This window comes from Amblyomma maculatum, chromosome 1 (genome assembly GCF_055883805.1).
Source record: "Amblyomma maculatum isolate TAMU_Amacu chromosome 1, ASM5588380v1, whole genome shotgun sequence".
Taxonomy (NCBI): domain Eukaryota; kingdom Metazoa; phylum Arthropoda; class Arachnida; order Ixodida; family Ixodidae; genus Amblyomma; species Amblyomma maculatum.
Window position 1 is genome coordinate 75,306,988 of NC_139344.1, and position 27,435 is coordinate 75,334,422.

Sequence of the window (27,435 nt, forward strand, 5' to 3'; positions counted from 1 at the left end):
TTTTTTTTTTTCGCGAACGCGGAGTGCCACGCCTCACCTCCCGACAAACGCGAAGGAGGAAGGGGAATATGTCTTGCGGAGGCTAGACGACCGGGCAGGAGAGTGAAAAACCTATGCGAAGGAACGGAAGGAGAGAAGCACGACAGAATCGGGTGATTGCGGTGGCTTAACTGCGTTATTAGTTACTCTTTTCAAAAACCTTTTGTGGCCTTGCGTTCTGGGGGCAAAGTCTCACAGTCACCGGGGAAGAAAATATTTTCGACCGGAGGGTGGACGGTGGGCCTTTAAGGAAAGTAATCGCCAAATAACCCTTTTTTTTGCCGTGAGCACCTATAATGATCCAAATATTGTATAAGGCTTTTTTACCTTGTATTGTCTTACTTTACAACTGAGAACTGAAGGGTGTTTCCAGTTTTTTTTTTTTTGCTTTGTGTTGAATTCAGTGTCTTATTTTATGTACAAAAGTTATGTTACATATAAATTTATGTATAGATTTGCTGTACAGGTTGTAGACCAGCTAGCCTCCTCTCTGTTGTCCTGCCAATTATTAAGGGGGCCAGGGCACCGTCAAGCTGTTTCCACAGCTTTTAGTCCTGGCTCCTCCTTTCTCTGCAGGAAAGAAAATAAACCAGACTTGACTTGGCCCTTTAAATTGAAGTTAAATCACGCCGAGTTTTGATCCGCCGCAATCGAAAAATACGCGCTCCACCAGCATCATTTTGGTCTCGTTCGAAAGATTGCGATTTAGACTATTCCCATGTCACGATTGGAGTCCTTGAGTGAACACCCGAAGCGGAAAACAAAGGGACAAAATTGTGCGAAACGTGCTGCTATTGGGCTCTGAAAGCATGCGACCCGAATGACCTTTTTTTTTTTTGGCTGCCGGCGGCGACTGCTCGCGGCCTGGCGCCATTTCGAAAAGGCCGCATAGTTAAGCCTAGCTAGTTTAGAGACGTTCCATAGTCATGACCACGACGTAGAACTCTGACAATTTAGGTTCGAGCGCAATACTGACCTAAGAAACGAAGAAAGGTTGTGGGTTTATAATAGGGGGATAAACTCGTTTTCCCCGCTTAGTCGCAGCTGACAGTCCAAACCGACGACCCCACTCAGTGATCGCGTGCGCTACCGAGCGCACACAGACCACTGCGGGCAGTGCTCTTTGGAACAAAGGAATCACACGTGCCGACAACGAATAGGCATTTATTGCTGCAGTAACAACGCCAGCTCGCAATAAACGATGCGAATGAATACAGGTCGTCTGACTCACCAGCAAGGCTAGAGGCGAATGTTTGCCAACGCTAGGGCAAGGGATAAACTCCGGGGCCGGACAAGACGGGCAAGTGTTTTCCCGGAAAAGTCCCGCGAGGCTTCACCTCGCCGGTTACTGCAAAGTCTGGCGAGGAGACGTCCGCTCGCGTCCAGTTCCCGATGCCGAAGTGAGCTGGCTTTCCGGCGTGCACAGGGGGGAAGGCTCCCATGACGCCCCAGCTAGCGCGACGCTGGCGCCATCTCTCGATAATTAATGGTAGCCACCAATGCTGACGCCATTTCGCGATAGCTAGAGTAACTACCGCGGGGAAAAGCAGACTTTAGAGGGGACAATAGGAGATCGCTCCCCAAAAGGTAGAGATAAGAGGTGCGCGTTATCCACAATCAGCGCAGACACTCCGCGAAGGGCCGATATGGGCGTAGTCTGTGGTGCTCAGCACGACAGATAGGAGAGCAAACTATTTCCTCGAGGAGATTCCTGCCACGTATGAGCATCGTAATAATGAAGATGCAGATTAAAAAACGATACCTAAGCAGTTTTTATGGGCACGACAAATCGAGCACTTTGAAAAGTTAGCGCCATGGTGACAGCGGTGATCGTGAAACGGCGTCACGCACAGAATGGGGAATCTCAAACCTTGTCGAAATAAATCTCTTTCCGAGTTGCAGGGGCAATTACCTCAAGTAAAATCGGTGCATTCACCCCAAAAAACCAGCCTTAACTCATTTTATTGAGTTGGTGTTAGCCTTGGTAATTTAAAAATATGCCAAAGCATTTTTCGCCGATTTCTCAAAATTGATTTTTGGATACAGTCACCATTTTAAAGAAGCGATGTCGGCTTGTAAAGCAGCTATCGCTATAATTTTTTTGCCAAAAAAATAAAATCATAAGCTCTGCAATAACACTGCTTTTTAACCACAGTTTGCTTGCGAAAATAATCAAAATATATCATAATCATTTGTCCCAGTCACCAAAATGAGCTTTTTCTTTAGCAAGTTTGACGAGCCACAACTTTCTTCCAAATCATCCTAGAATGGTCATATTTATGTTTTATTGCAGTCCTTTGAGATTCTAGAATATTGAAGGATGAAGTCAGGTCCTCATGATCTGATGTTTACTAACCATGCTTCCTCCAAACAAAAGATCACTTTTCCTTTTCTCAATATATTTGAAACTACCTTAAGGGGGGACGCGGGTCTTAAACTGGTCAAAAATGGGCGAAAAATTGATTTTGAGAAAAATGGATTTTCGGAATGTCTTTACCTTTGAGCACTAGCCTTCAAAATATCAACACTGAATTCGATCGGGAAATGCGGTAAAATCGACTTTTAAAACGCCACGGGAGCCTCGAAATGGCCAAAAAAGGGGTGAAAATTGTTCGAACTTCCCGCGCGCGCCGCGGGTGAAGCAGCCGGCTGGCCGCCGCCATCTTGGACTTGTTTTGAAGCTTGTTTCTTTGTGCGCATTTTGCGACATCTCCAAATGACATCGCTCAAACAGAACGACCACCGTCGCGGGTTTTCCGAAAGCCGTTTCCGGTCCGCTGATTGGCTGGAGCGCGCGCTAGCGAAGCGAGCCCCTCGTCTCGCGCTTCCCATTGGCCAGCGCGACTGACGCCATTTTTTTTGTTTGTTTGTTTTTAACGTTCTTCGTCGTGGGTGCTGCTTCGCTCGTTTATGATGCGTTTTCGCGATCGTTATCAGTCGTTCCAGCAGCCGGTGCTGGTCTTTAGACGTAGCTCGGTAGACGTAGCCGTATCAGGAGTGTATTGAAAACGGAAGCGCCTAGCGAGTGCGCGTCGAAGAACGAGTGCGGCGGCGCGCTGCAAGGGTCGCGCGGCGTATGCTCGACCTAGCTGCAGCACGTCCGGCGGCATACAATCGTTTGCGAGCGGTTCAGAGGCATCAAAGATAGCATCGATATATTTAACTGTTCAGCTGATACTCATGGTCCTCACCGACGCTACCACTTCGTTGCTTTTTTATCGCGTCGCCTCAGACGACAGGCGAGCCTGACATCGCGCCGTTGCCCGCGTTCATTTTCCGCGGACGGCTTCGTTTTTTTTTTTTTTTTTTTTTTTTTTTTTCACATTGTCTAAGTAATCGCGTCGCTGCGCTCAAGGGGTGTGAAAGTTCGAACTTTAGCTCCAGCAAGGGACTCGGCGTGCGGCCCTGCATGCGCTGTACAGCAAAGTAGCAATTTTTCGTTCTACAACATTAGCCAATTTATTAGGTCATTCTAGTATGCCGCTGTGCTTCAGCCTTAAACTTTGTGCAGGTTTATTAATATTGCAAGACCGTTTTATCGCAATTTTGAGTATCTGTTTGCCTTGAAGGGCACTACCACAGGCATATGAAGTTGTAAATAAAGCTTCTCCCGCTGGTTCTAGTGGCGGTATATTTAGACTTTGTGGCAAGCTTTTACCAGTATTTGGGGAGGGTACTGTTATATGTTTAGTATATAGCCTTCCTCATAAAGAACAAAGCCTCACAACGATTCCATTTATATTACCATAGCTGCAGTGTAGCAAAAGTTAAAGGTTGTCTCAAAATGCAAATACGTTTTTCTCAGTGCTGTTTCTGGACACTGCACTCAGCCTTACTGTGCTTTTTCTCTACATTGTCGCCGAGTGACAATGACAAATTTAGCACCACTGCAGTCATATTGAAAAGATCAGGGGGTGATCTAACACTTACATCACTCTATCGAGATTTTTTCAAATTGCCATTAAAATAATATTGCATGTCAAAAAATTTTGCTGATTTCCTAATGGCATACACTACTTTGGCCATGGGTAATGGTGATAGTTTCAGTTTTAGTTGACATATTCAAAATCCAAAGACAGTTTTGGAAATGGGAAGAGCATGCCATTTTTGGTGAGAAATATCACAGTGAGGCTACTGATTGTTCAAGTTATAATATGTGGTCAAACTTCAAATGCCGTTTTCTCAGTTTCATATTTTTGGTCAATCTCTACAGTCTTACGCAGGGTTTTGATAACTTCTTTTTAGTTCACACAAATAACTTTGGTACCATTTTCTTCAGAGAGAAATGAAGTACCCGATGACATTTTTAGTTTTTTAGTTTAGGCAATGGATAAATGTCAATTTTAGATTAGCTTAATGAGTTCGTTTCAAATAATGCAGCCTTTTACTCTCACCATAATATGTGAGAATGACATGTCTTTTTGAGGAAAACGAAGGATGTCATCGGGTATGGGAAGACTTCGGCTATCAATCTATGTAATTAAAAGCAACGAAATGCAATGAGAAAGTTCATTAAAGCTGCGTAAGAAATTCACTAATTATGCTCTTGACTTTGTTAGATAACTTTTGATCTAATACCACCAGCTCAATTGTAATTACATTTTTGAAATCAGGAGAGAAAACCACATCTGTGTGCAAAGTTTCGTGAGATTCTAGCCATAACTAAAAAAGTTAGTTTTAAGACCCTCGTCCCCCCTTAAGTAAAAGTTTCCAGGTTTGGAATGAGCACAAGAAAACGCACAAGTGGTGCAAATGCACCCACAAATAAAATGGTTCAAGAAGGTTGCCCACCCTTAACCCCAATGTTCAGCCAACACACATCAGCTCACTGTAGTGCACAAAACAAGCAATTCTGACTACTCACTTGTAGTCAATATCTCCCTTGGCAGCTGCCCAGCCATCTTGGGAGTCATTTTGAAGGATTTCATCGAACCCTTTCAGGTCCTTTTCACTGATGATGGCAGGCCGCTGATAGCCATCCTCATCAGGAACACCTCTCATGCTTCGAACCCTAAAATTTGCAGATCAAGGTGTTAACTGGCAGTATACCTAGAAAGTGCCATCCATTATTGCTAACCATCTAGCAACCATACCTATTCTCAGAGTAGGTGTACTGTGGGCGAGCACCTCCGGGCACACCAGAGTAGTTCGGGGCATAATTTCCAGGAAATCGTCCATAGACCTGCTGTTATGCAGAACAAAACAGATTAAGAAAATGTTCTAGTCTTCTTATTGCTACATTAGCTTGGCAAGATAATTCGACAATTGGAACCTATACTGAACTAAATGCCCATCCAAGCGGAAGGAGATACTTACCTGTACAAAAGGTGGCACTGCCTGTTGCCTATAGGAGGGCTGTGCTGGCGATGAAGGTGGTCCACCACTGGGCGGCACACCTGAGGGGAGTGCTCCCCTTGGCGGAGGTGCAAACGATGCTTGTCCGTTCACGCCACTGCCACTGCTCGGAGGCAGGCCGCCGGGTGGGCCGCAACCCTGCCCACCACCCCCGCCAGGGCCACCACTGCCACCCAGAGCCTGCTGTGGTTGCTGCTGCTGCTGCTGTTGCAGTGTGCCCCGGCTCCAAGTCCCTTCCACTGCACATGTCGTACACATGCATTCAATGTCTGAACCTGTTTTATGTCAATGGCATGGTAAGCCATTGTTTGTAGCTTGTACATGCTGCTTCCTGAAATGCACACGATAATGCAAAGCCCAACATCTCACAACAATGCAAAAAAGGAATGCTACCAGTATATTTAAATTCAGAGCCGTGACTGTAGGACTGCACATACATTAAAACTTCAACCACCTATCCTCTGCAAGCACTGTCTCCATTTCGCATGGCTAGCAAACTTTCCTCCAATACCACTTATTCAGGAGTGAAGGTGGCTGTTGATGGCCATAACCGCTTTTTTGGCGAACTCCAATGCTGTCCCACGCACACATTAACAACCCTAAGCCAAAAGCTAGCTCCTTAAAGGGACACTAAACACAGCCAAAGATGGTATGAAAATCTAATAAACTACATTTGGTGACACTGTCGCCGCATATCCGGCAGCAAAATATCGAATAATTGCCGAGATATTGCGATAAGAAGTTGAGGTTTTTTCTTGTTCCCGCCGGTCGAATTCAAACTGTGGCCTCCAACTACGTAGTTGGAGTTGAGTGACGCACACTATGACGTAAGCGGAGACTCCGTGATAGCTAGCGAGCCGGCGCGGCCCGCGGCGTCGCATTCCTCAAGGGCCAACTTGGCAACAGCGTACTCGCAATGACGGCCTCAGCCGAAATAAATAAAACGAAGAGAGTAATTTATAGAGCGATGGGCCCATAAAGGAAAAAAAAAAAATAGAGCGCTTGTAATGCACAATACTTTACATGTTTCTCAAGCTTTTGCGCTCCTTCTTGCAATGTGTATAAACAAACCGAGCCCTCGGTCATCGCAACGCTTCCTGACATGTTTACATACAAATAAGATTTAGTTACCAGCAAAATAGTGCCCTCGCTGCTGCGCTTGTCAGTTCTGAAGCTTCGTCGCACTTTTTTCCTTTAAGGTTTGTGCTACAGCTCCGTGTTCAGCGAAAATTACGTCCACGGTAGCAGAACATGACCGAAGTGCCGGCACCACTACATTTGTCAGCGCTGTGAAATTCCACATGTTAAAATGGATCCAGTGCACAATATAGTGCGCATAGGCATCCAGAACATTAGTTGCAAGACGTGAGAGCAGGCAGCATGCGCCGATGATCAAGAAGTTGTAATATTTAGACCGGCAGCAGAAACACTTTATTGTAAATGGGGTCATGACATAAAAACTAGAAATATTTCCAAGGTTCTTGTGGCGCGGCGTAGCCGTGCGGTTACCGCCGAATGCTACGGAGCAAGCAGTAGCGAGTTCGTGTCTTACCGTTTGTGGCGGCTTTTTTTTTTTTTTTTTTTTTTTTTACAAATCGATTTTTTTTTTTAACATTTTGTAATGTATTTCTGGTGCTTCGTTATTTTTAGTTTTTACTTTTTACCCGAGGCCCTTTTTTTCGCCGGGCGACGAGCGCAATATATCGACGCTCTCCTTGGTATGAGCCGCAAGTATGCCCCTTTTGTTTACGACGCCTGCAAATTGCACGTTGAAGGTCTTGTTGACGCAGTATATGTTGGTCAGATGTGCCATGATTTAGTGAACAATTGAATGATAATGCGTTTTTCCTTCGGTACTTAGCATATGTATGCTTTTCGTGGCGTACGTAGCTGCAGTCAAGCGGTCAGGTCGCAGTCGAAGCGGCAACGGCGGCGATATGTTGGCGCAGAAGTGTGAACGAAGGAGTGTGTCGGCGGTAGCGGATTTCGCTCGCTCGTGCCTCCGAATGCTCAAATGGGAACCATCAAGGCGCATCTGCTGCTCCAAGCTCGTAATTCAGGCGCTGCAGGTTCAAACAAACTATCCGAGTGCGCACGAAATGCTTGAGCCGAAACATAACCAAAACTGAAGTGGGCGCCTGTGGCGCCTCCAAGTATATTTTTGTATTTGCCTTGCAATGTTTACGTTGTCTTTTCGCCGTCGTTTACATATGATAAAAGCGTGTTATCATCTTTGAGAAAAAACGTACTACCGCATTCAAACATGCAACGTAATTCGCATTTGTCAGCCTCCGGGATCCCTAGCGCGTCGCGTGATTTGCAGTTGCGAGCCTCGGCCGTTTGGCTGTGGTGGCGATACCTGTATTTCTGTTATTCTTCTTTACTACCTTATAACAGCTCTGTTTTCAGTAAGAGTGGTCTTTTCGTAATCAGGAACTGGCATTCTATCGATGCAAACCCACTTCCTTTCTCTCTTTAGTGTCCCTTTAAATTAACTGTCCCCTGCCTTGCCGCAGAAAGTTTTCTCAATATATCAGGTCATTTTTGGACCTTTAGGTTTGGCAAAAACATAGCAGTCAAGAATCAAACCACACCTACAGTACTCCCGAAAGCAACATACGACACTCCAGATGGGTAACGTGAGCTAGAGCACAATGCCATGTTTGGCTTTTCTCAGTGTGAAGTTTTGCAAGTGACCCTTTAAAAATGAAATGGCAACCAAACCTGCCTTGTAACAGTGTAAGCAGGTATTCTATTCAGTGCACATTGCATAGCAGTTCCATCACTGTACCAAAAAGATATACATAGTGCACATTAAACGGTGTGCTTCAGAAGAACAATGAATTCCAGCTGCAGCTCGACTAAGCATGGAGGTATTGAGTGCAACATATTGCAATGCCTTACTCTGTGGTCTCAGGCTGGGCCCAGGCCCATACTGAGAGTCTGTTGCCGACCTCTGGGTCCCGTCGATGGGCACATCGCCACCAGCTAGCTTGGGGAATTCCTGAGGAAAAAATGGCGACTGATGGCCCAAGAAGTTGCGTTCTGGACCACCACCCTCTTGGCTGGATGTCACGCTGCTCCAGGTCTTGACGCCAGCGCTGCTGCCAACGCCTCCCCCTACTGTTCCCACGCTGCCCGGTCCTCCAGGAGCACTGGTGTTTGTGGCCACTGGTGGCGGCGGCGGCGGCTGCGGCTGCGGCTGCTGCTGCTGCTGCTGTGGCGGTGGCTGCTGTGGTTGCTGAAGACACCAACATATGTTCAGCTTCAACATTAAAGCAGTCAAAAGGAACTGTCAGCAAGAAATGCAGAAAGGAAAAATTGGATGCTGCGTTTCTGAAAGCATGATGAAGTCACGCACTCCCAGTTTCCCTTTTAAGTGTGAAAGGCACTGCACTGTACGCCACAAAAGTTTGCGGCATCTCCAGTGCGCGGCAGAGCGAAAGAAAACTGCATTGCTGTGCCACCTGCCGCAGTTGAGCCCGATGACTAGATTAAAGGAAATTGCGTTCGAGACACGCTTTGCGCACGCCTGTCCATTCTTCACCATCAAGCATGTGACGTTCCTTGGTTCCCTGTGAACGCTTATCAGATTCACGGAAGCAGCCGAGGTGCTGTGCGACATTCGCAGCCAGTCTACTTTGGCAGGCGCGATGGAGGAGTTCACCGGCCATTTCGCCTTACGCATTATGCAAAGACAGTGACACAGTGATTCAGCAGCAGCAACGAGCGTCAAAAGCGAATCCCGGATAAACGCAGAGACATGCTTGATAGCGAAGTAGAGACAGGAGTGCATAAAGAATACTTCAGGCACACTTTCCATTACCTTTGTCATTGGCACCAATTGGGGCAAATGGCGCAGCAATGCAGTTTTCAGTCGCTCCGCCACGCGCTAGAGATCCCACAAACTTTTGCTGCTGATAGTACATGCGCATGCCCATTCTTTGGTTTTCTGCGCTTTTTTATAGATCTTTACACGTGGTTTGCATTCCGGTAGAGCATATTCGCTAGACCAGACGTAAACATTTTGATACGCATACCTAAATGACAAAAAAAATGGAAAAAATGTTGCTCAAGACTGAATTCCAACCAAAATGAACACCTTTCATTAAATTGGGCACATTGGATATATGCACTCGAGCTACAAGCCCTGACCGGTAAAGCCGTGACATAGTACACCGCACTCAAGCAACCATGCACCTGTTAATGCCCAGTTTAAGGGGTACCGTATTGAAAGTGGTTTATTAAAAAGTTTGCTCGTACAAGGAGTGGGCAGTCTACCTCTAAACTAAAGAAAAAACCTCGCACAAACACAGAAAGAGTGGATACTTCTTGCCATTTTGATATACTTCTTAGTCCCACCACCTATGTGGTTATTTGACAACAAATCCATGCTGGCCACTGTTACAATATTTGGACACAGCAATCAATTTCGAACTCATCTATCAAGCAGGTAATTTAATCACTGCTCTGAAGAACAAGTAGTCAAATATGCATTTGCCACATCAGCTCTCCTAGATAGCAGACTCCTATAAATGAAGTAGTAAGCAAGAAAGCACAGCTCCGTCAGCAAAGGCAGCCAAGATTAGATAGTCAGCTGGACCACCTGATAGCTCCCTACACTGCCAAACAAGTTAACACCCTCTAGCTGAATTTTGTGAAGGCCCCTCTTCTTCCTACTGAACTCATTTTCAGAACCAAATGTTTATGACTTACAAATGTTGCATGGATGGACGAGCAATAACCTAGACTGAAAATACTCAATGAAAACAATTTTACAGGTGGCATGTACTACATGCCACCTGTACAACTGTAAAATTGCGGGGCAGATGCACCCCGCAGTTTATTCTATTGGTTCCCTGTATTTGATTGATCCTCTGCTTCAGAGAAAAAAAAACAAAAAGTCATGGCTCACATATCTACGTGCCAGTAACCGAAGCAGTTATACCTTGCGTTCAGTATGCCATGCGGTGATTATGCCAATGACGGCATTAGATCCCTTGTGAAAATCATTGCCCTTGAATGCCCTTGAATGCCCTGAAACCTCATTATTGTAACCTGCCTTGATTCAGATATCCAAACGATCCTAACTGCTGGTGTTTTGATCATATGGTTTCACATCCCAAGGGAAAAGGAGAGCAGTGTGTTCCTGGCCTAAACTCTGCACAACAAAAGAGATGAGGGGAGAGGATTCTGCTGCTTAGCCACATGATGTGGCTCCTTATGTAATCCGACTACTCCAAATCTATTGAGTTTTGTCCCACCCACTCCAACAGGACGGACTTCCACAACTGCTGAGTGGCACTAACGCTCAGAAGCAAAGCCCCTGCGATCTAAACTTTGGCAAAGACTCAACTAGACCAATTCTTTAACACCACCTAGCAACTGTCAAACGGCTAGCTTCTAGGCACCTAATTACAGGATGGACGACAAAACTACCAAGAGTAAGCACGTACGCACGTTTCAGTTCGCGTAACTATCCTTAGCCAGGCTCTTAGAGCACGACACTTCTTGCACTGTTGTGTTCACTTTTCACACCGCTTCCTAGCCAAACTCAAGTGAGCAACATATTACAGAACGTAAGAGAGGCCTACAATTTATACCTAAAATCATAGTTATATAGCTTTAAGCATTAAAACCTGTTATGGCTTTACATAGAGTTATGAAATCATTCTTTAACGATTCCCCTGCTTGTCTATCTGTACACAAACAGACATCTATCTATTCAGATCATCTAGCTGGTGCTTAGATGTCGCCTCAATGGTGTATAAAAGATGTATGCAATGCAAGTAGATTGAAAAGTATAGTTGTCATCCCAATCTGGTGGAGTCCAGATTGGGATGACACTTCACTCCAGCCAAATAGGAAAAGGCAAAAGTGAGATACGCTGGAAAATAATGAACATGCAAAATGGGGCAACCAACACCCCATTCAATGAAAATGATAGGACACATTGAGGTTAGACTTTCATGCTTTCTACAGTTGCTGTTGGCACTGACAGTGTGCATTCTAATGAATTAGACATGTTCACGTAAGTATTTGGGAGTGTGTGCAGTAAATATTTAATTTATTTGTAGTGATACAGCCGTAATGGCTATGGATGGGCACGGGGGAAGAAAATGGCCGAGGTTTTGTTGTGCTACAAGAAAGAGCCTAGCAGACAACTAGTGAAGGAACTTGTGTACATCCGCTTAGTCTAGCTAGTTTTGCCGCTCTGCGCCACAATAAGGCATTGAAAGCCAGCAAATCGATGGTCACAAAGTGCTGTTAAATAATTTGGTGGATAGGTGTACCTCTACAACATCAGACGCTCACTAATTCAGATGCAGCGGGGTGTAATGTTATGCTACAGCTTGAGTATAGTGAGAGCAGGATTCTCCCCACGGACGGCACTGGTGGTGCCACCCATCTTTCATGCTTTCATTTTGAGCATGGGCCACCAGCTTCCATGAGCACTTTCTAGTAGACACAAGCACGCTGCTTGCACGTGCTCACGTACCAGAGATGCAGGCCAGATAGCTGGCAGTAGTCGCAGTACCCATGACTGCACGCGACCAGTCATGTAACACTAATTCAGGGCGCATGCTCTGCTCCCCCCGTCCTCTACAGTAAAATCTTATTTCAACCACAGTTAGTTCATAAATCTGAACTAGTGTCTCAGCCAACGACCATGTAAGTTAAGTGCAACCTGATTAATGATACTGAAAAAAGCACAAAATCCGTAACTGATTATCATATCTGGGCTGGCAAAAGAAAAGAACTTCCCATGCATGTAGGCCTACCTACTTACCAGCCATAATCGAATTGTCAACACTGAAAATTTTATTAAAGGATACATAAAAAGCCAAGAAATAACTTAGCCATGTTTTAAAAAAAAAAAGTGTGAAACTTGCATCTGCTTGACCGACAGCTGAAGCTTGACAGTCACTGTGTGCAACGCTTCAAAAAAGTTATGCGTACGCGGACTTATTAGCAACTCAGTGGGTCATTGAAATGTCGACTATGAAAGCCAGTCCAACTTTGACATCACAGAAACCCCTACAAATGTGCTATTTCATCTTGAGATATATCGCTAACATCACCTCGCATATAGCCAGCGCCAGCTTTCCCAAAAGCATAATGGGACGAGGGCGCTACAAGCACATCCTCTGCGTGGCACTGCCCCTCCTCCCTCTATAAATTTAGACAATGATAGCCTATTTCCCACCATTCTCTTTAATTTTTCATCCAACATTAACACAAATTTTTGTTCTATCTTCCAAGTGGCCAGAATTGATTCGTATCCGATATATCTCTGAGAATTGTATTGTTATATATGGTTTATTTTTATATAGGAGCAATGGGTAAATTGATAAAGCTAAAAATTTTGACCGTTATGTGATACCATTTTTATTAGTGTATATGCCACGTGCTGGACGCTCATTAATTCAACCGTGGGCGGGCTTGCATCTGTCCATTTGGAGCAAGATCACGTCAAGGTACGACCCACAAAGCCAGCAAATGGCAAAATAGACCTCCCTGAACCGAACATTTATGGAACAGTGGTGCCTGTGCACCTCAGGCGTGCACACACAGAAGCGACGACGACCGAAATCCCCCATCACCCAGCAGCCTAGTTTGTTTCGCTTCTCTTCATTCACACCATCCTGCCACTACCACCTGGTGCATGCATAGGCAATGGCCTTTTAGAGCTTCAAACACTGAAGCTTCAAACATCCAAGTGTTTGACCTTGAGCCAAAAGACTACACAGTGAATGGCTCCTGAAATTTCATCCATATGGGTTCAAGGCCATTCACTTGCACCTCGAGCAGGTAGGCCACCTGATATCTTTTAACTTGCCCTGCCCCCAAACTAGGTGGGAGATATAACTGCTTCGCCACAGCCTCGTTGCTGTTTTGCCATGGATGATGTGCGTGGCACGAACACTTCAGATCAGGCTCGTGCGTAGCCAGGGTTAATAGAGCTTACCCTCAATGACAAAGTTTAACAAAGAAAAATCGCCACAATTTTTATTTACATTTCTGGGTGCTGTCATGGCTCTTCGAATGCCCTACTCATACTTTCATCTCTCGCAAACTCAAACCATTGTTTGAGGATGCTTCACCACACAGACTAGGGACCTGTGCGATGAAGCATCCTCAAAACCTGTGTGGTGAAGCATCCTCAAAACTTGACAGTCCATGCAGTGAAACATCCTTTACCAAAAACGAGATTTTCTTATTCACAAGTATGGGAAGCATACTTTGCTAGCTTAGAAAATCTGGCGGAGTAGTTTTGCTAAAACCACCCATCAATAGAAGCAGATGTTGAATGACTGTATTGAACAATACCAATCAGGATTCATTTCTAGTTATTTTAAATCAACTTTTCTGCCATGAGACATGCTGGCATTGCATCCACACATAAAAATGCAAAAAGTTTGCCTCTTGATGTCACAAAGCATGGTTATTCAGAAATATAAGGTCACAAAAACTTCTGCAAATAAGTCTTTTTGGGCTTGGGTAATGCCACGACCAAGGCCATAAAAATTTTAATTTTACACTGTGCACCGCACACAAGCGACCTAGCCGACCTGCTGTACAGCCGATGATGCAAGTGTGGCCTTTGATGGTGATGCTGGTGATTACAATAGAGCAGCAAGTGCTTTGGTGCCAGTTTCGCAAAAACCATTCTTGCGCGGGCAGAGCCAACTAGCGAGGCAGTAATCGTACAATCGGAAAAGTTCGGTGAAAAAAATCAAGGCTCCCAGGCGAACTGGGACGGTTAGCACACATAAATGCGGCACCACTGCTACTGCATCGTTCTGCGAAAAGGGCCGTGTGACCTTGCAATCTTTGAGCAATTTTGACAGCAATCGGAAACAAAGCGCTTGAATCCACAATAAATCATAACTTAGTTCTCATCCCAGATGTATAGACAACCATATTCCAGGTGTTCATAAATAAAATTGCTTTCAAGCAAGCATGTGAACATGCAGCATGCAACATAGGGGCCTCATTCCTAAAGGTGTATCCAGACTACGGACCACGGACCTGTTTTGGACCGCGGACCAAGCGTCGCGAGACGTTCCACTTCCGGTTTATCAGGTCCGCAGACCACAACAGGCGATAAATGGCTGGGCATGTTTTCTCGGACCGCGAACCGACCTGGCAGCGCCCAATTAAAGTGTACGAGCTAGCTAACATCACCAAGTGCACTTTGAGCATGTTTTGAAGAGCACTAAGTAACATCGGCAGTGTATAGAGTGCCGTCCAACAGCGTTTTTATACAGACTTCGAGCACTGCCCAACGGTACGACCGTGTAGCACTGCTGCCCTTGCACGTCCTGCACGAGTCTTGAGCGGAGTGTTTAAGAGAAAAATGTGGAAAATGATCGGCTACAGCTACATTATGAAAGTAGAGAACGAACATGTATGTACCACATACAATGCCACGAGCGCGACGGATGACAGCTCCTAGGCGCTACTCCCTAGTCGTCGCTAGGCCTAGATTGTTTCATATCAAAGTCACAGCGAATGGTGCTCGTATTTCACCAGCTCTACATTATATGGTTTGCCCATCAAGAAAAAAAGGTCTACCTACTGTCCCATAAAAAAAAAAATATAGTCATTTCAGCAAAGCCTTAGCACCGAAGCTAGCGTACAAGACCGGCCGGTGACCCGGTGCTGCACACGCGACAGCTTCTATGCAGCTGCAAGCAGTAACTTGCTTGTTTTCACATTATACCAGCCACTCTGAGTCGATCCTCATGAAGTGGTCAGTTCGGATACGCCGTTATGCCAGGCTTAATTATATTTGAGAATAACTATTTCACTATGCATGCATCAGAAGAGGTATTTGTCGCTGCCGTACCGTTGGCGACAGCTTGTGGGAGGTGTGCCGGTAGGGACAGTGCATCGGACGATGCTTGAACGCGCTATTGACACCCAAGTCCGAAACCACTCCACACATTAAAAAAACCTCAAATATTTGTAAATGAAGCTTCGTTATGCACAGATCGCCAGGGGCAACGATTGCACGAGCAGCCATTAACTGCTATTCGCAAAACTGCAGGTTAAGTTTGGGAGCCTCTGTTAACCCGGCTGCTTATGTTGATGTGGTCCTTATCGGGAGCGCTGTGAAACGCAGAGACGTTGTTAGTGATCTAGGTGCACCCATGTGACAAAGCCAGTACTGTATCTGAATACTGTCCAAATGCACACCCAGCTCACCACTGTGAAATATAATGCTTTAAAAACGAGGCAGTGTGGTATGAGCGTATCACGAAACTGCGAGGTCAACAGTGTATCCCTTCGGCCCGCCCTGTGGTCCGACTTGTCGCCTGCTATTCTGGCCCGCCGTGCGAATGCTGTCACGGGGCCGGACCATGCGCGGTCGACACCACGTGACGGGTCTGTGGCCCAGTGCGTCGTCCACTGTCTGGATACACCTTTACACAGAAGCCTGATCTTGACTAGGAATAAGATGTCAGCTGCACCATGCAGTGTGGCTTGCATCAGGTAATAAGCCCATAAATGTTGATTTCGTCATTCTAGAAGTGACTACATATGAGGCAGCATCTAATAAAAATTCACAGAGGGCATATGCCTAACAGCCACATTTAAATTGCCGAAATATTTGTGTGAGACTACAGTGGCAGACCTTATTACGTCAGGTCGCTGTTACTATTTCTTGGCAGTTCCACGAAAGTGGCTTGGCGGTGGTTTGCAATTCAGTATCCCTATACTTCGTCTCGCAAGATGTTTGCAGCACTACGAAAGGTAGAGGCACCCGGTCCAATCAGGATCATGCACACTAAAATAGGAAAGTGTGCTCCTACGTGCCTCTCGCCCTCCAAATTGGTGGGAGTGACAGTAGGAGCACAATTGCAAGAGCTCCTCTGCCTTCCGCAATGCTGCAGATATCTTGCGAGACGAAATATAGGCAAAGTCCTGACACAGGAAAAAAGGTGGCCTACTACTGGGTCACCACGTATAGGAATTGAGGCTAAGACGGCTGCTGCAGTGAACGTTCTAAACTATGTATTTTATCCTTGCAATACATGAATTGCTCAGGATTCCAGGAAAATGGATTTTCATATATGGATATAAGGTTGTGTATAACAGACTAACGAAATGAACCACTGCAGTCAAGATCCTTTTCACGAGGACTGACAAAGCAGATGCCAACTCCGCATCACCTTTCACATTCTATGCTACATGCAGTGCATGCTCCAGTGCAGTGCTCATTAGCCCATAACTCAGCTAACTTCACACAAATGTTTACTTAAAACAATTAATCTTTGCCTACAGCATACTGCATCCCACACACAAAGTAGCTACTCTTCACCAAATACAGCTTTTATAAGCTACTCACGACCAAAGAACGAAATTCAGAGCTGATATCCCCAGACTATTCATTTTGCATCCTGACTGAGGGCCCCCTAAGCAATTCATCAACAGCAAAAATTTTGTCTGCAGCTTAGTTGTTTCTTGTTATGAACGCCTGTGCATCGCACATGTGAACACGGTTTTCGTTGTTCCGGTTGTGTTTTTAATTAATTCTTTTCATGCTTACCACGCCCTAAATTGATTGTTTTTCTTTCTATTTTTTATTCTGTAATGGTCACCTGGGCCTCGTCAAGCTGCCTCGAGCAGCTTTTAGCCCAGGTGCTCCGACCAGCAAGCACCTGGTGAAAATAAACGATTTGATTTGATTTGATTTAACATACAATAGAAAAGCAGTCCATAATTAAATCTTTGCTTGCAACTCAAATAAGGACCTGATGACAAAGAGAATTATTTTTTTCACTCCTCCGGTACAGTCAAACATTGAATAGCCAGTTTCATTTACTGTTGCCACCAGTCTGAGAATACACGGTGCGATGAACCATGGGCTACAGGAACTGAAACAATATGCTTCCAATGCTGATGCAGACACCCATAAACATCAAGCTGTTCACGCGATGGCATCGCATGGCATGTCACCTCACGCAATTAGCGCTTACTCGTCGCTAGGCCTACATTGCTTAGCATTAAAGCCACAGCGGACGACATTTTGAAGTGATCAGCGAGGAGTTAAATTAAAAGGGCCACTAGATCATGAAACTTCCCATCAACTCTATTGTTTTGTAGTGAAGAAAACTATTCTCGGCAATGCCTTAGCAGCGGAGCTAGTGTGCAAGAACATGGGTACTGCGCCGACAGAAGCTGCTATGCGGCTGCAAGCAATAACTACTACCGTATGGGTCAACATTTCTCAAAAAGCATTTACAGTGGTGGAACTGGCAACTGGCTTCTTGTAGCAGCTTTTGTAGCAAAAGAAATCGCAGTTTGTAGCAGATATTTCAATATTTTGTAGCAGAAAAAAATGGCATATTGGAGCAAATATTTGAGCTTTTGTAGTAGAAAAAAAGAACGTTTTGTAGAATAATTTCAAATTTCAAGATGCTTAAATAAAGAGGGCTTGTTTTATTTCTGAAACCCAATTGCTCAGACAGCTATAACGACCACAGCCATGCAAAAACAAGCTCCAAGCTTGAATGCAGTTTAAAGCGCTGTTCTTTCCTTAAAAAGCCCCAAATTAAGCAAACAGGTGGCTTTGCTAAAAAAAAAGCAGTTTTTATTCAGAGGGAAGGCATAATGGAGATATGCAGCAGTGCCGGTGCTAGCCTTTCCTGTCCATTCTTCAGAAGGGCTTGTCCACACTCAACGTCTCCAAAACTTTTTGACTTGACGCTTTTTGTGAAAAGCAGCTCAGCATTGGTGCTCATATTCCTGGCCAGCCTGATCACTTCCTGTACCTTTTCCTGATTCTGACCTCTTTTCTGGGTGTCGGATTCTGGGAGATTTTTTTTTTTCCCTCGAGAGAGGCGCGCTGCTCCGTCAAAAAGCACGTGTTCCCAATCTTTGCTTTCGTTTTTTTCTTTATCTTTCCTGTGGTTTGGCGGGGTGGCTGGTTAATTAAAGCGACACAGGGACTCGAAGCTATGAGCCTGCTTCTTTGCAGTGCACTGCAGGGATTGTGCGTATGCATTCCTCAATGTAATGAAAACATCCAAGGGTACTTAATAACCGTATGCGGGGCTGCAAATATATTGAGTACCTGAGCATTTGCACACGGGTGCAACCACACATACAGTTTGGTAGCAGCAGAAAAAAAATAACTGTCACGATTGAGATAATCTTCTAAAAGGTGCGCAAACGTTGTCTGGAATTAAGCTGTGAAATTATACAAGATGTTCCACATAAGGGGTTGGACTTAAAAGTACAAAAGCAGCCAATGGAGTTCAGTGCGCGCGCACAGAAGCAGTCAAATCCTTAGCGCTCCCTCCGCTGCTACTCAAGCCATCACAGCCCATACCTCATGGATATAAAAAAAAAAAAAAAAAAAAATGAAGCAAGCGTGCATACTGCTCCAGTTCAGCTTTGCCGAGGGCAGTTCTAAACAGTCACTCGTTTGAAACCGTGCCATCTGCGTTGGCCTGCCTGCTCGCACATCCTTTGCCCACACACACACGCATGTGCATGCATGCACACAAAATAAGCGAGCGCCAGTCACGCGTTTGAATGTGTTTGGACCCTTCGACAGCCACCCTTCCCGCGCATTGGACTTGAGCAGACGAGACATCTTGCAGGCCCCTCTCACTCCCTCCCAGTAGATCGAAAAAAAAAAAAAAAACACCCTGTAGACAAACGTCAATTTTGTGCCACGTGATTGTCCGCCCAGGACCTGCAAAAATATTCTTCCTCCTTGCAGTGTTGCCAGCAGATCTCAATTTTGGTTTCGCGACAGTTAAGTTTCACTGTCAGAAGAGTTATTCAGCGACTTTTGGCACAGGCGTGGCGCAGAAGTAGGCAAAAAAATAGATTTTGTAGCAGCATGTAGCAGAATTTCTGATTTGGCACCATTGCATTTTATTTTTAAATTCCCTTTCTAGAGACCTAAAATTATGAGAAAAACAAATTTTAGCATGCTTTTCTGATACAAGCGCAAGGGATCTGCCATATCGCTGTCCCAGACAGCTTGCAAAAGTCTCGAAGGGCACAGTACCGGTGTGGCAGTATTTATGATGATGGGTGCAGTGCTGCCAGGAATGATGGTCGCGTTGAAGGTGGATGTGTGGGCAAGAATTATATTGCACTTCTTCTAGCGTCTGTGCTCAGTTTTCAGAAACATGCCGAGTACACTCATTGGGAGTCATGCTGGTTTTGAGGAAACACGAACACAGTAGTGTATCGGCAGTTTATCAGCGCCGGCACCGCAGCAGATGCGGGAGTCAGTCTGACATCACTGATCGTCTCAACATAGCGATCGCCGCCAGTGCGAGGAGCTTCGTGGTCTCAACTTCAGTCATTTATTTGGAAATTAAGAATGTGTCTAGGGCACTCAGTTTTCAGAAATAAAATAACAAGGTCCAGTATTAAGCTGGAATATAGTGGATGACCATGGCATGAAACCTTTAATAAGGCACAACAAATGCCTTCATAAAAAAGAGCAAAGAAGAGTCCCTACCCTCATGAGCATACCGTATTTACTCTGATAAACGATCGCACTTTTTTTTTTTCAAAAAACTGACTAAAATTTCGAGGTGTGATCATTATGCGAGGTAAATTTTCCACAAAAAATTTGAGCACCAAAAATGCAAACTAGTTGCAGGTCAGACATCTTAGAACAGGTATCGCGATTACAACCAAAAATGAAAGTTGAGTAACGCTTACCTTCGCAATAAATGCGCACATTGTATAGACGATACAGTAAAACTTTGCTACAAGAGACACTCAAGGGACCCGAAAAAGATCTCTTGTAAGCAAGGTCTCTTGTAACCGAAAATTCTAAAAGCACTGCGTTATCAGTTTACTAGTAGCACATCAGCCTATATAGATGCATTTACATGCATTAACAGGAAATTGTTTAAAGAAGTTATTCATACAAGTATGTAATTCTGTAAGTGCAGAGTGTATTCCTTCCCAAATTCTGGAGGTAAAGCACTTCACTTTGCAAGCCTTTCTGTTGCTCTAATACCTTTGAAGCACTCTTACTTGCTTGTCACCCTCAGATGCACACTTTTCCTCTAAAATGTCCTTAGTCATCCTCTGTGGCCCATGTGCCATTTACTTGCGCGAGAATTGCAGTCTAACCTTTTTGAGAGCACACAAAATCCACATCTGCAAATACAAATTCCTCAAAAGATTCTGGTACCTCAGCAGTCTGTTAGATGCTCGCCCAAGCTCATCTTCAAGGAAGCTTCCCAAAGTATCCATATATGGGCCCTCTTACATCATGTCACCACATTTAAAGCCTGCTTGTCTAAAATGGTTTCTCATAGCTTCAATTCTCAGACCATTCCAGACACCTGAAATCACCTGAACAGCAAACTTCGCATTAATTACAATTGTACAGTCTTGCTGCCTGTCGAGCAACAGAAATTCTACAAACCTTGTTTTGTACAGCAACATGACTGAGTGCTTAATGCCTTTGTCTATTGGTAGAAGGTCGGGTGTGGAGTTTGGAGCAAAAAAAAATAACTGGTGGCTTTGAGCACGAGAACTTTGGTGCTGCAAGAAGCATTGCCCGCAAAGAGAAAGACATTAAGATTCTCAGCTTTCACCTTGTGATCAAATTTTAAACAGAGAGGAGTTAAAAATGCTGGATGTCATTGATCCATTTTGATTGCTTCCTAGGTGACAGTAATGCGATGCCAGTGGCTAAAACAACGGGGTCGTTTTGACTTTCCAATCATTGGAAAGCGCTCCTTCTCAGTTCCTGACATATACAACAAAAAGGATGCTGATATAGAGCAGAATTTAGCTAAGGGAATCTGAAGTGCATCATGTACGAGTAGGCACGCTTCAGCTGCATTGCATGAGCACACCTGGGTTGTGTCTTCTAAATAGTGAAGAATTTTCTCCAGGGACCTGAAAAGTTGCCCTTAGTAACAGAGTGCCTCTTGTAACCATGTCTTGTATGCAATGTTGTTAACATGGCAGACATAGGAAAACCAACCAAACAATTTTCAAGTGTCTCTTATAACCAAATGTCTCTTGTAACAGTGTCTCTTGTAACGAGATTTAACTATTACGGAAGGGTGAAGGGTGCTGCCATATTGGGGTGCTGGGCTGCTTTCGTAGCAAAGGAAAGAGTTGACGATACCCCCCCCCTAACAGCCCAGTCAAACTGGTTTCTCCGAGGGTCGTAAAATAGTCTATATGGATCACATGAACTGCACAATGCATATTTATTTTTTCTCGTTCAGTACTCTAATCAGAGTATGAATCCTCGCCATCCTTTTATTGCTGCACGACTCATCAAAAACGGCAGTGTTGTCGCTGGGAGCATCTTCACAGTCCCACAGAAAGTTGTCTTCTGTTCCATCCAACGCGTTCAATATACAGTCTTCTTGAAGCTCTTGGCCACTACATCGTCGGGGATACTGCTCCACGCTTCTGCGATCTACAAACAAAGCATTTACACGGATGGCCTTCTTATCTTTCCGCTTGGCATCAAATCATGCTGGCCCATCGCCATCCACTCTGCATACAGTCCTCGAACATTGTCCTTGAACGGTTTGTTCAGAGAGGCTGCAGCAGCGAAGTCAGACCCCCAGCCACGAATCACTGCAATGTCCGTGCATAGCTCTTTAAGCTTAGCACGCACACTGCGCACAAGGTGACCCCTGAAACTGTCCAAAACCAGAAGCAAGGGAAGCAGTAGTGCTCCTGGTCTTCGTTCCCAAACAGTCTTAATCCAGTCAACCATCAGGTCTGCAGTCATCCATCCTTTCATTTGTGCACGTATATGGATGCCACGGGTAAAGTTTCCTTCGAAATAGTCTTCCATTTGAAGATGACGTATGGTGGCAGCTTCCGGCCGTCAACCGTCACAGCAAGCATGACGGTGCATTGCTGTTTTTCTGCGCCAGATGTCTTCACGAGAATGCTCCGAGCCCCCTTCTCATTCAAAGTTGTATTCCGGGGCATGTCGAACGTCAGTGGAGTTTGATTGGCGTTTCCAATTTGCGACACGAGGTAACCACTTTTTTCGCGAAGCCTACTGACGAAGTGTTGGAAGTCTATCACTTTGCTTTCATATGCGGATGGGAAGCGCTGGCACGACGACTTCCGCCGCCTCAGTGGAAGTCCATTCAGTCGCATAAAGGGAATTGGTAAACCAGAGCTAGCGTGGAAATCCTTTGCAGCAATTCCCAGCTTCCTGGCAGTTGTGCGAGCATGTATTTTAGGACCGCCTCCTCAACATGAGGGAAAAGCCCGGAGAGTCTTGTTTGTAGCCATCAGCTTCTTAAGCTGCATCTTCCAGTACCGTATAAGGATTTCGTTGACGCCGAAATGCCTGGCAGCAGAGCAGTTGCCATGCTCCAGTGCATAATCAACAGCCTTGAGCTTGAACGAGGCGGTGTAACTGGCATACTGCCCCATGATGAAATGGTGTAAACTCACAAAACCACAAAGCACGCTGCCGAATTGCAAAATGGCGAACGCCCCAACGCGCGTTTTAATCAAGGAATCATGGGAACTCGTCGGAATGCATTCGCTGCAGGATGACTGCAGATCAACTAACAGGCTGCTATTACAGTGCAGGACATAAAAACAAAAATGGCAGCAGAGGCAAGTTCGGGGTGCGATCATTACGAGCGTGTGATCATTAGGAGTGTAAATATGGTACTTGAAATGACGTGCCCTCCTGGGCACGCTGCTCTTAGGCCAACCTCATGTTTTTAAGTTTGGCCCTAAGACTGACCATTCAAATACAAATGGTACACAAGATATCGAAAATGCATAAAAGAAACTAAAGACAAAACCTTTATAAGCAAGTAGTGTGGCTGCTGTCTCGTTTCCTGTCCAAATCATTAGTGAGAATTTATTTCAGACACATGGAGCAACACGTCAACAGCGTTAAACAATATGCTACTGACATTTCCTAGTTGCTCTGACACTGAACTAAATTAGCTATGCTTGCACAAATCAAAGCCTTGTATTCAAGCATCTTCCACTCTTATGCACATACCCAAGGAACATTTTTCCAAGCCACTGAGAGAAATGAACTATTCGTAAAGAATCCCATCCTGTTTCCCAATCGACATTTCTGCAGTCCCATTCTGGTCAAGTACTCTACTATCTAGGATTTTTCGTATTTATCCATGCTATGAGACTGCCTCCATAGATTATCCTAAAAATCAGCGTAAGTGGCAAAACAGGTTACTTCAATCCACGAACCAGAAACAACAAGACATCGAAACAACCCTCAAATGTTTAAAAGTAGTAACTGCACTGAGTCCATGGTGGAAGAACACGAATGTATTCTTGCACCAAGCACTGTCGGCAGAATCAAGAAAGGAAAGTTGGCCGCTACCTTTGATGCAGGCTGTCCTTGCGAATGCGAAGTAGGTGATTGTGAGTGTTGTGACTGCTGCTGTGGGCCACTGCTGAACAGAAAAACAAGAATGTTGCACTTTGTTCAGAGTGTGCACATAATTTAATGCTAATAGATCAAAACCAAACAGCACTTAACCTGTTTTCTTCGGGCGACTTTCCTTTCTCTTTTCCCGCACTCCCCCATCCTTGGCCTCCACTTGGAACTAAACTGATATTAGGATTGTTTCCACTGTTCTCACTCTTCAAACTTGGAAGGTTGACAGGAGGTGGCATGCGCCTCCCCGCACCAACTTTCCCCAATGACTGTAAGCCATGTTTGGGGGCCGCTGAAAAGAAGTACAGAATAATGACCGTTGATTTTAATGCCGCAAGGGCAACTCCAACCAAATAATACCAAACAAGAAGTACAAAATAAAATAGGTACCTTGAATGAAATAGTACAAATGTGGCATGCATGCATCCATACCCCACCAGACATCAGTACACAGAATAGAGACGCTCACTGCATTGTAGTTGGGGTGAATTTCGACTCCACATAGATAAAACAATAAACACTTTTGCCTCCGAAGCTGAACCATTAGCAATGCTGAACATGAGAATCCTACACAAACCAGCCCATAAATAGTGATCACAAAGTTCTTAGATGAAAACTGTTGTTGGCACAACACAACCACACAGGTAACTCACCCGAGGTTTTTGGGTTTTCTAAGCTTTTTCCTTTGTAGATATTATTTATGTCCAATGCCAGATACTTTGGCTTTCCTTTCTCCCCCTTTGAAGGTAGCCCCGGAACCGTGGACATGCTGACGAGGAGAAGTCATTGAGCACTTTGCTGCACTGCACCCAGGGAACGGTCCGCTCCCTGAAAATAAAAATAAAAAATAAAAAACTTGCAAGAACTAAAAGTTAAGCAATCAGGGCAAGTAATTTCTTACTTGCTCAGAAATATGCAGTACATTGTCTTCTTGGTAGGGAATAAGTAAAGCAACTGAAGCAGATGTGAAAGCAGCTATGCAGGTCCAAATGTATACAAAGCAATTAGTTTCACATTATGAAACAAGGCATCTACCCAAAGCACTTCTAAGTAATACCCTCACTATTCCAACACAAGAAAAAAATGTCTAGCCAATTACTAACCAAGTCTAACCAATACAAACCAAGCCGTACTATCACTAGGCTCTGAATATTTGCATTCCAGAAACAATGCCAGAATCGCCTTAGTTACAAGGGCTCGCATGCACTAAGAACACTATTTAGAGAGCCCCGACTAGAGAAAACCAGCAGGCCAACAGTAATCGGCAGCTGAACAGTTTATCAAGGAGTATCTCCTTTTGATGTCCCATTTCACACACACCCAGCACATGCATCCTAACCTTACGTTTGGGCATTTTAGCAACAGTTGGGCATTTCAGCACTCATTTTACTTATCTGCGGCTACTCTTCGTGAACCTTCAGACTCATTTCTTTTCGCCATCGTGCCCGCAGCCGAAACTGAGTTTCATCGCGATACTCGGGGTGAATTTGAAGTAAGAGACCTATACCAATAATACGCTGACCGGCTAGATGTTAAGCCTCTCCTGAGCTTCACGTGTAGCAACGTAACTATTCTGTCCACAAGTGCTTTCAGTCATGGGGATGTTTAACCCTGGCAATTCTTTAAACGATTAAACGTCGTTTACATCATGTAGTACTGAGCATGTACAATGGGTTCAGTACTACATATCCGGGGCATTTCCGGAGCACACACAGCTTACCACTATCAGCTACTCGACTGACCTAGAGCGCTGCGTAGCAATTCATCAAAACGAACTGAACTTCACTTCATTCCCACCGCGGAACATGTCAAAAACCACAATTGGCTGCGGTACACTTGGGTATGTGTATTTATACAACATACCCTAATGTAAAGCTACCGCACAAGTCAATGCACCCAGCAACAGTGAGGCAAGGGCGATCGCCCAGGCATCTTAATACGCACAAGCATAACCGCCAGTCTCATTAAACCTCATCGGATGTTCCTGAAAATGCTGCTGATCACAACTACAAAACTACATGCAAATGAAGGCACCACAATATCAATAGCTTTCAAAACGCCATGCGTGCGCAGTGTCTCCGGTGACAAAAGGCCGAACTGCGCGTTACAAGCTACACTCCTCGGAATGTGAATAACTTCACTGCGTGTACACAGGTCCAGCAATGCTGCGCATAGCAAAACTACATGCCACGTAAGTACATCGTAAACAACTCCCGGGGCGCACGAATGGAAAGCTCCCTACCTGATGTAAGGAAAGAACGACGACCGTTACGGTCTTACAATGAATTGAGGCCCCGGTGAGACTAGGCCTAGACTTACAGGCTCAAAAATAAAAAAATTTCATGTTTTTCGTAACACACCTAACTCGGCCTGACTTCTCTTCCATATACACGCCCCATACCGGACATAGTGGTGCACGGGGGTACTAATTGCAACCCAAAGAAATGCATTACTCTGCGTTCCAACCACCCATACAAAAAGCCAACACAATCGCGCTGCTTCCGCAATACAGCAAAGCTACAATAAAAAAAAATGGTTACGTACCTCGGCCCGTCCTTATGGGTACTGTATTTTAGTAAGAGGTGTCCGTTCTTGAGAATTTTGCAGGGACGGATGAAGGCAGATTTCTGACAATTAGTTCAAAGGTCGACTCCCCCAACTCCAATCCAAAATGGCGAACAGGGACGATGCAGCGTTTAATAGCTGAAAACCATGACGTCACGTATAGTGCCTCCCAGAGTGCATCGCTGCATAGCAAAAGAATGCAGTGGGTGTCAGGCAGGCTGGCACAGGAACTCTCTTTTTAATGTTTTGTGCATAGCAAGGCGAATACTGAGGTTCCCTGCATGTATGCCAATAAGTGCACATACACAAGTGTGTTCATTTTGTTCAATTTGTTGCCATGTTTTAATATTACATTGAGTAGCCTGATATTCAACTTCTGGTTTCGTTTTTGTAACAAAGAGCCTAAGCACAAACGATGCTAGCACCAGTTAAATAGAAATATTTGAGAAATATAACTTATAATAAATTGGTTTACAGGAAGGGAAAGGCGCAGTATCTGTCACACTTGCTTTGTGGACACCACCTGCCTGAACCACGCCGTAAGGGAAGGATGAAGGTGGGAGTGAAAGTGGAAAGAGAGGGGAACCGTAGTGGAGGGCTGCGGAGTAATTTCGACCACCTGAGGATCTTTAACGTGCGCTGACATCGCACAGCACACGGACGCAACTTCCGTTTCGCTTTTTACCTAGACCCAGGGAATAACAGCATCTCAGCTGCTCGTGAACTTCATTTGGGCTTTTCTTTGACATTTCGTGTAGCAAGAAAAACTGACACTGATTATTCTACGAGCTTATTAAGAACACTATGAGAACACAGCAGTATCTATGCGGCTATGCCAAGGTCAATGTACAACTGGTCGCGCAACTTGGAAGAAAACGCGTGCAGCTGCCTACTGCCAGCGGCATCAACTCGATGATGAACAAGCGTTTAGGGGTAGATCGGCTGGAAACGCTGATTGGCCCAAAATGTATGACGTCATATATGACGTCACAAACAACGTCATGGGTCACGTGATATTTTATGATGTCATGTTCGGATGTAGGGCGCACGTGTTTTCCCTAGACTGTCCC

At 45.0% G+C, this 27,435-nt stretch overlaps 1 protein-coding gene across 8 annotated transcripts in view; it reads right to left on the minus strand.

Moving 5' to 3' along the window:
• LOC146202823 (uncharacterized) overlaps positions 1–26,509 on the minus strand; it is a 208,286-nt gene extending 181,777 nt beyond the window's left edge. For 5 of the 8 annotated variants that reach the window (XM_084588354.1, XM_084588359.1, XM_084588357.1 and 2 more), the window contains exons 1-8: positions 26,345–26,509; positions 24,454–24,628; positions 23,903–24,092; positions 23,744–23,816; positions 8,299–8,635; positions 5,356–5,633; positions 5,133–5,224; positions 4,904–5,050 (exon numbers count right to left, since the gene is read on the minus strand). In XM_084588354.1, coding sequence (XP_084444480.1) covers positions 4,904–5,050; positions 5,133–5,224; positions 5,356–5,633; positions 8,299–8,635; positions 23,744–23,816; positions 23,903–24,092; positions 24,454–24,568 — 1,232 coding nt within the window. In that variant the 5' untranslated portion in view covers positions 24,569–24,628; positions 26,345–26,509. The remainder of the gene's footprint in view (positions 1–4,903; positions 5,051–5,132; positions 5,225–5,355; positions 5,634–8,298; positions 8,636–23,743; positions 23,817–23,902; positions 24,093–24,453; positions 24,629–26,344) is intronic. The other 3 variants (XM_084588360.1, XM_084588355.1, XM_084588353.1) reach the window with 2 other exon arrangements.
• Between the last annotated feature and the right edge of the window lie 926 nt (positions 26,510–27,435).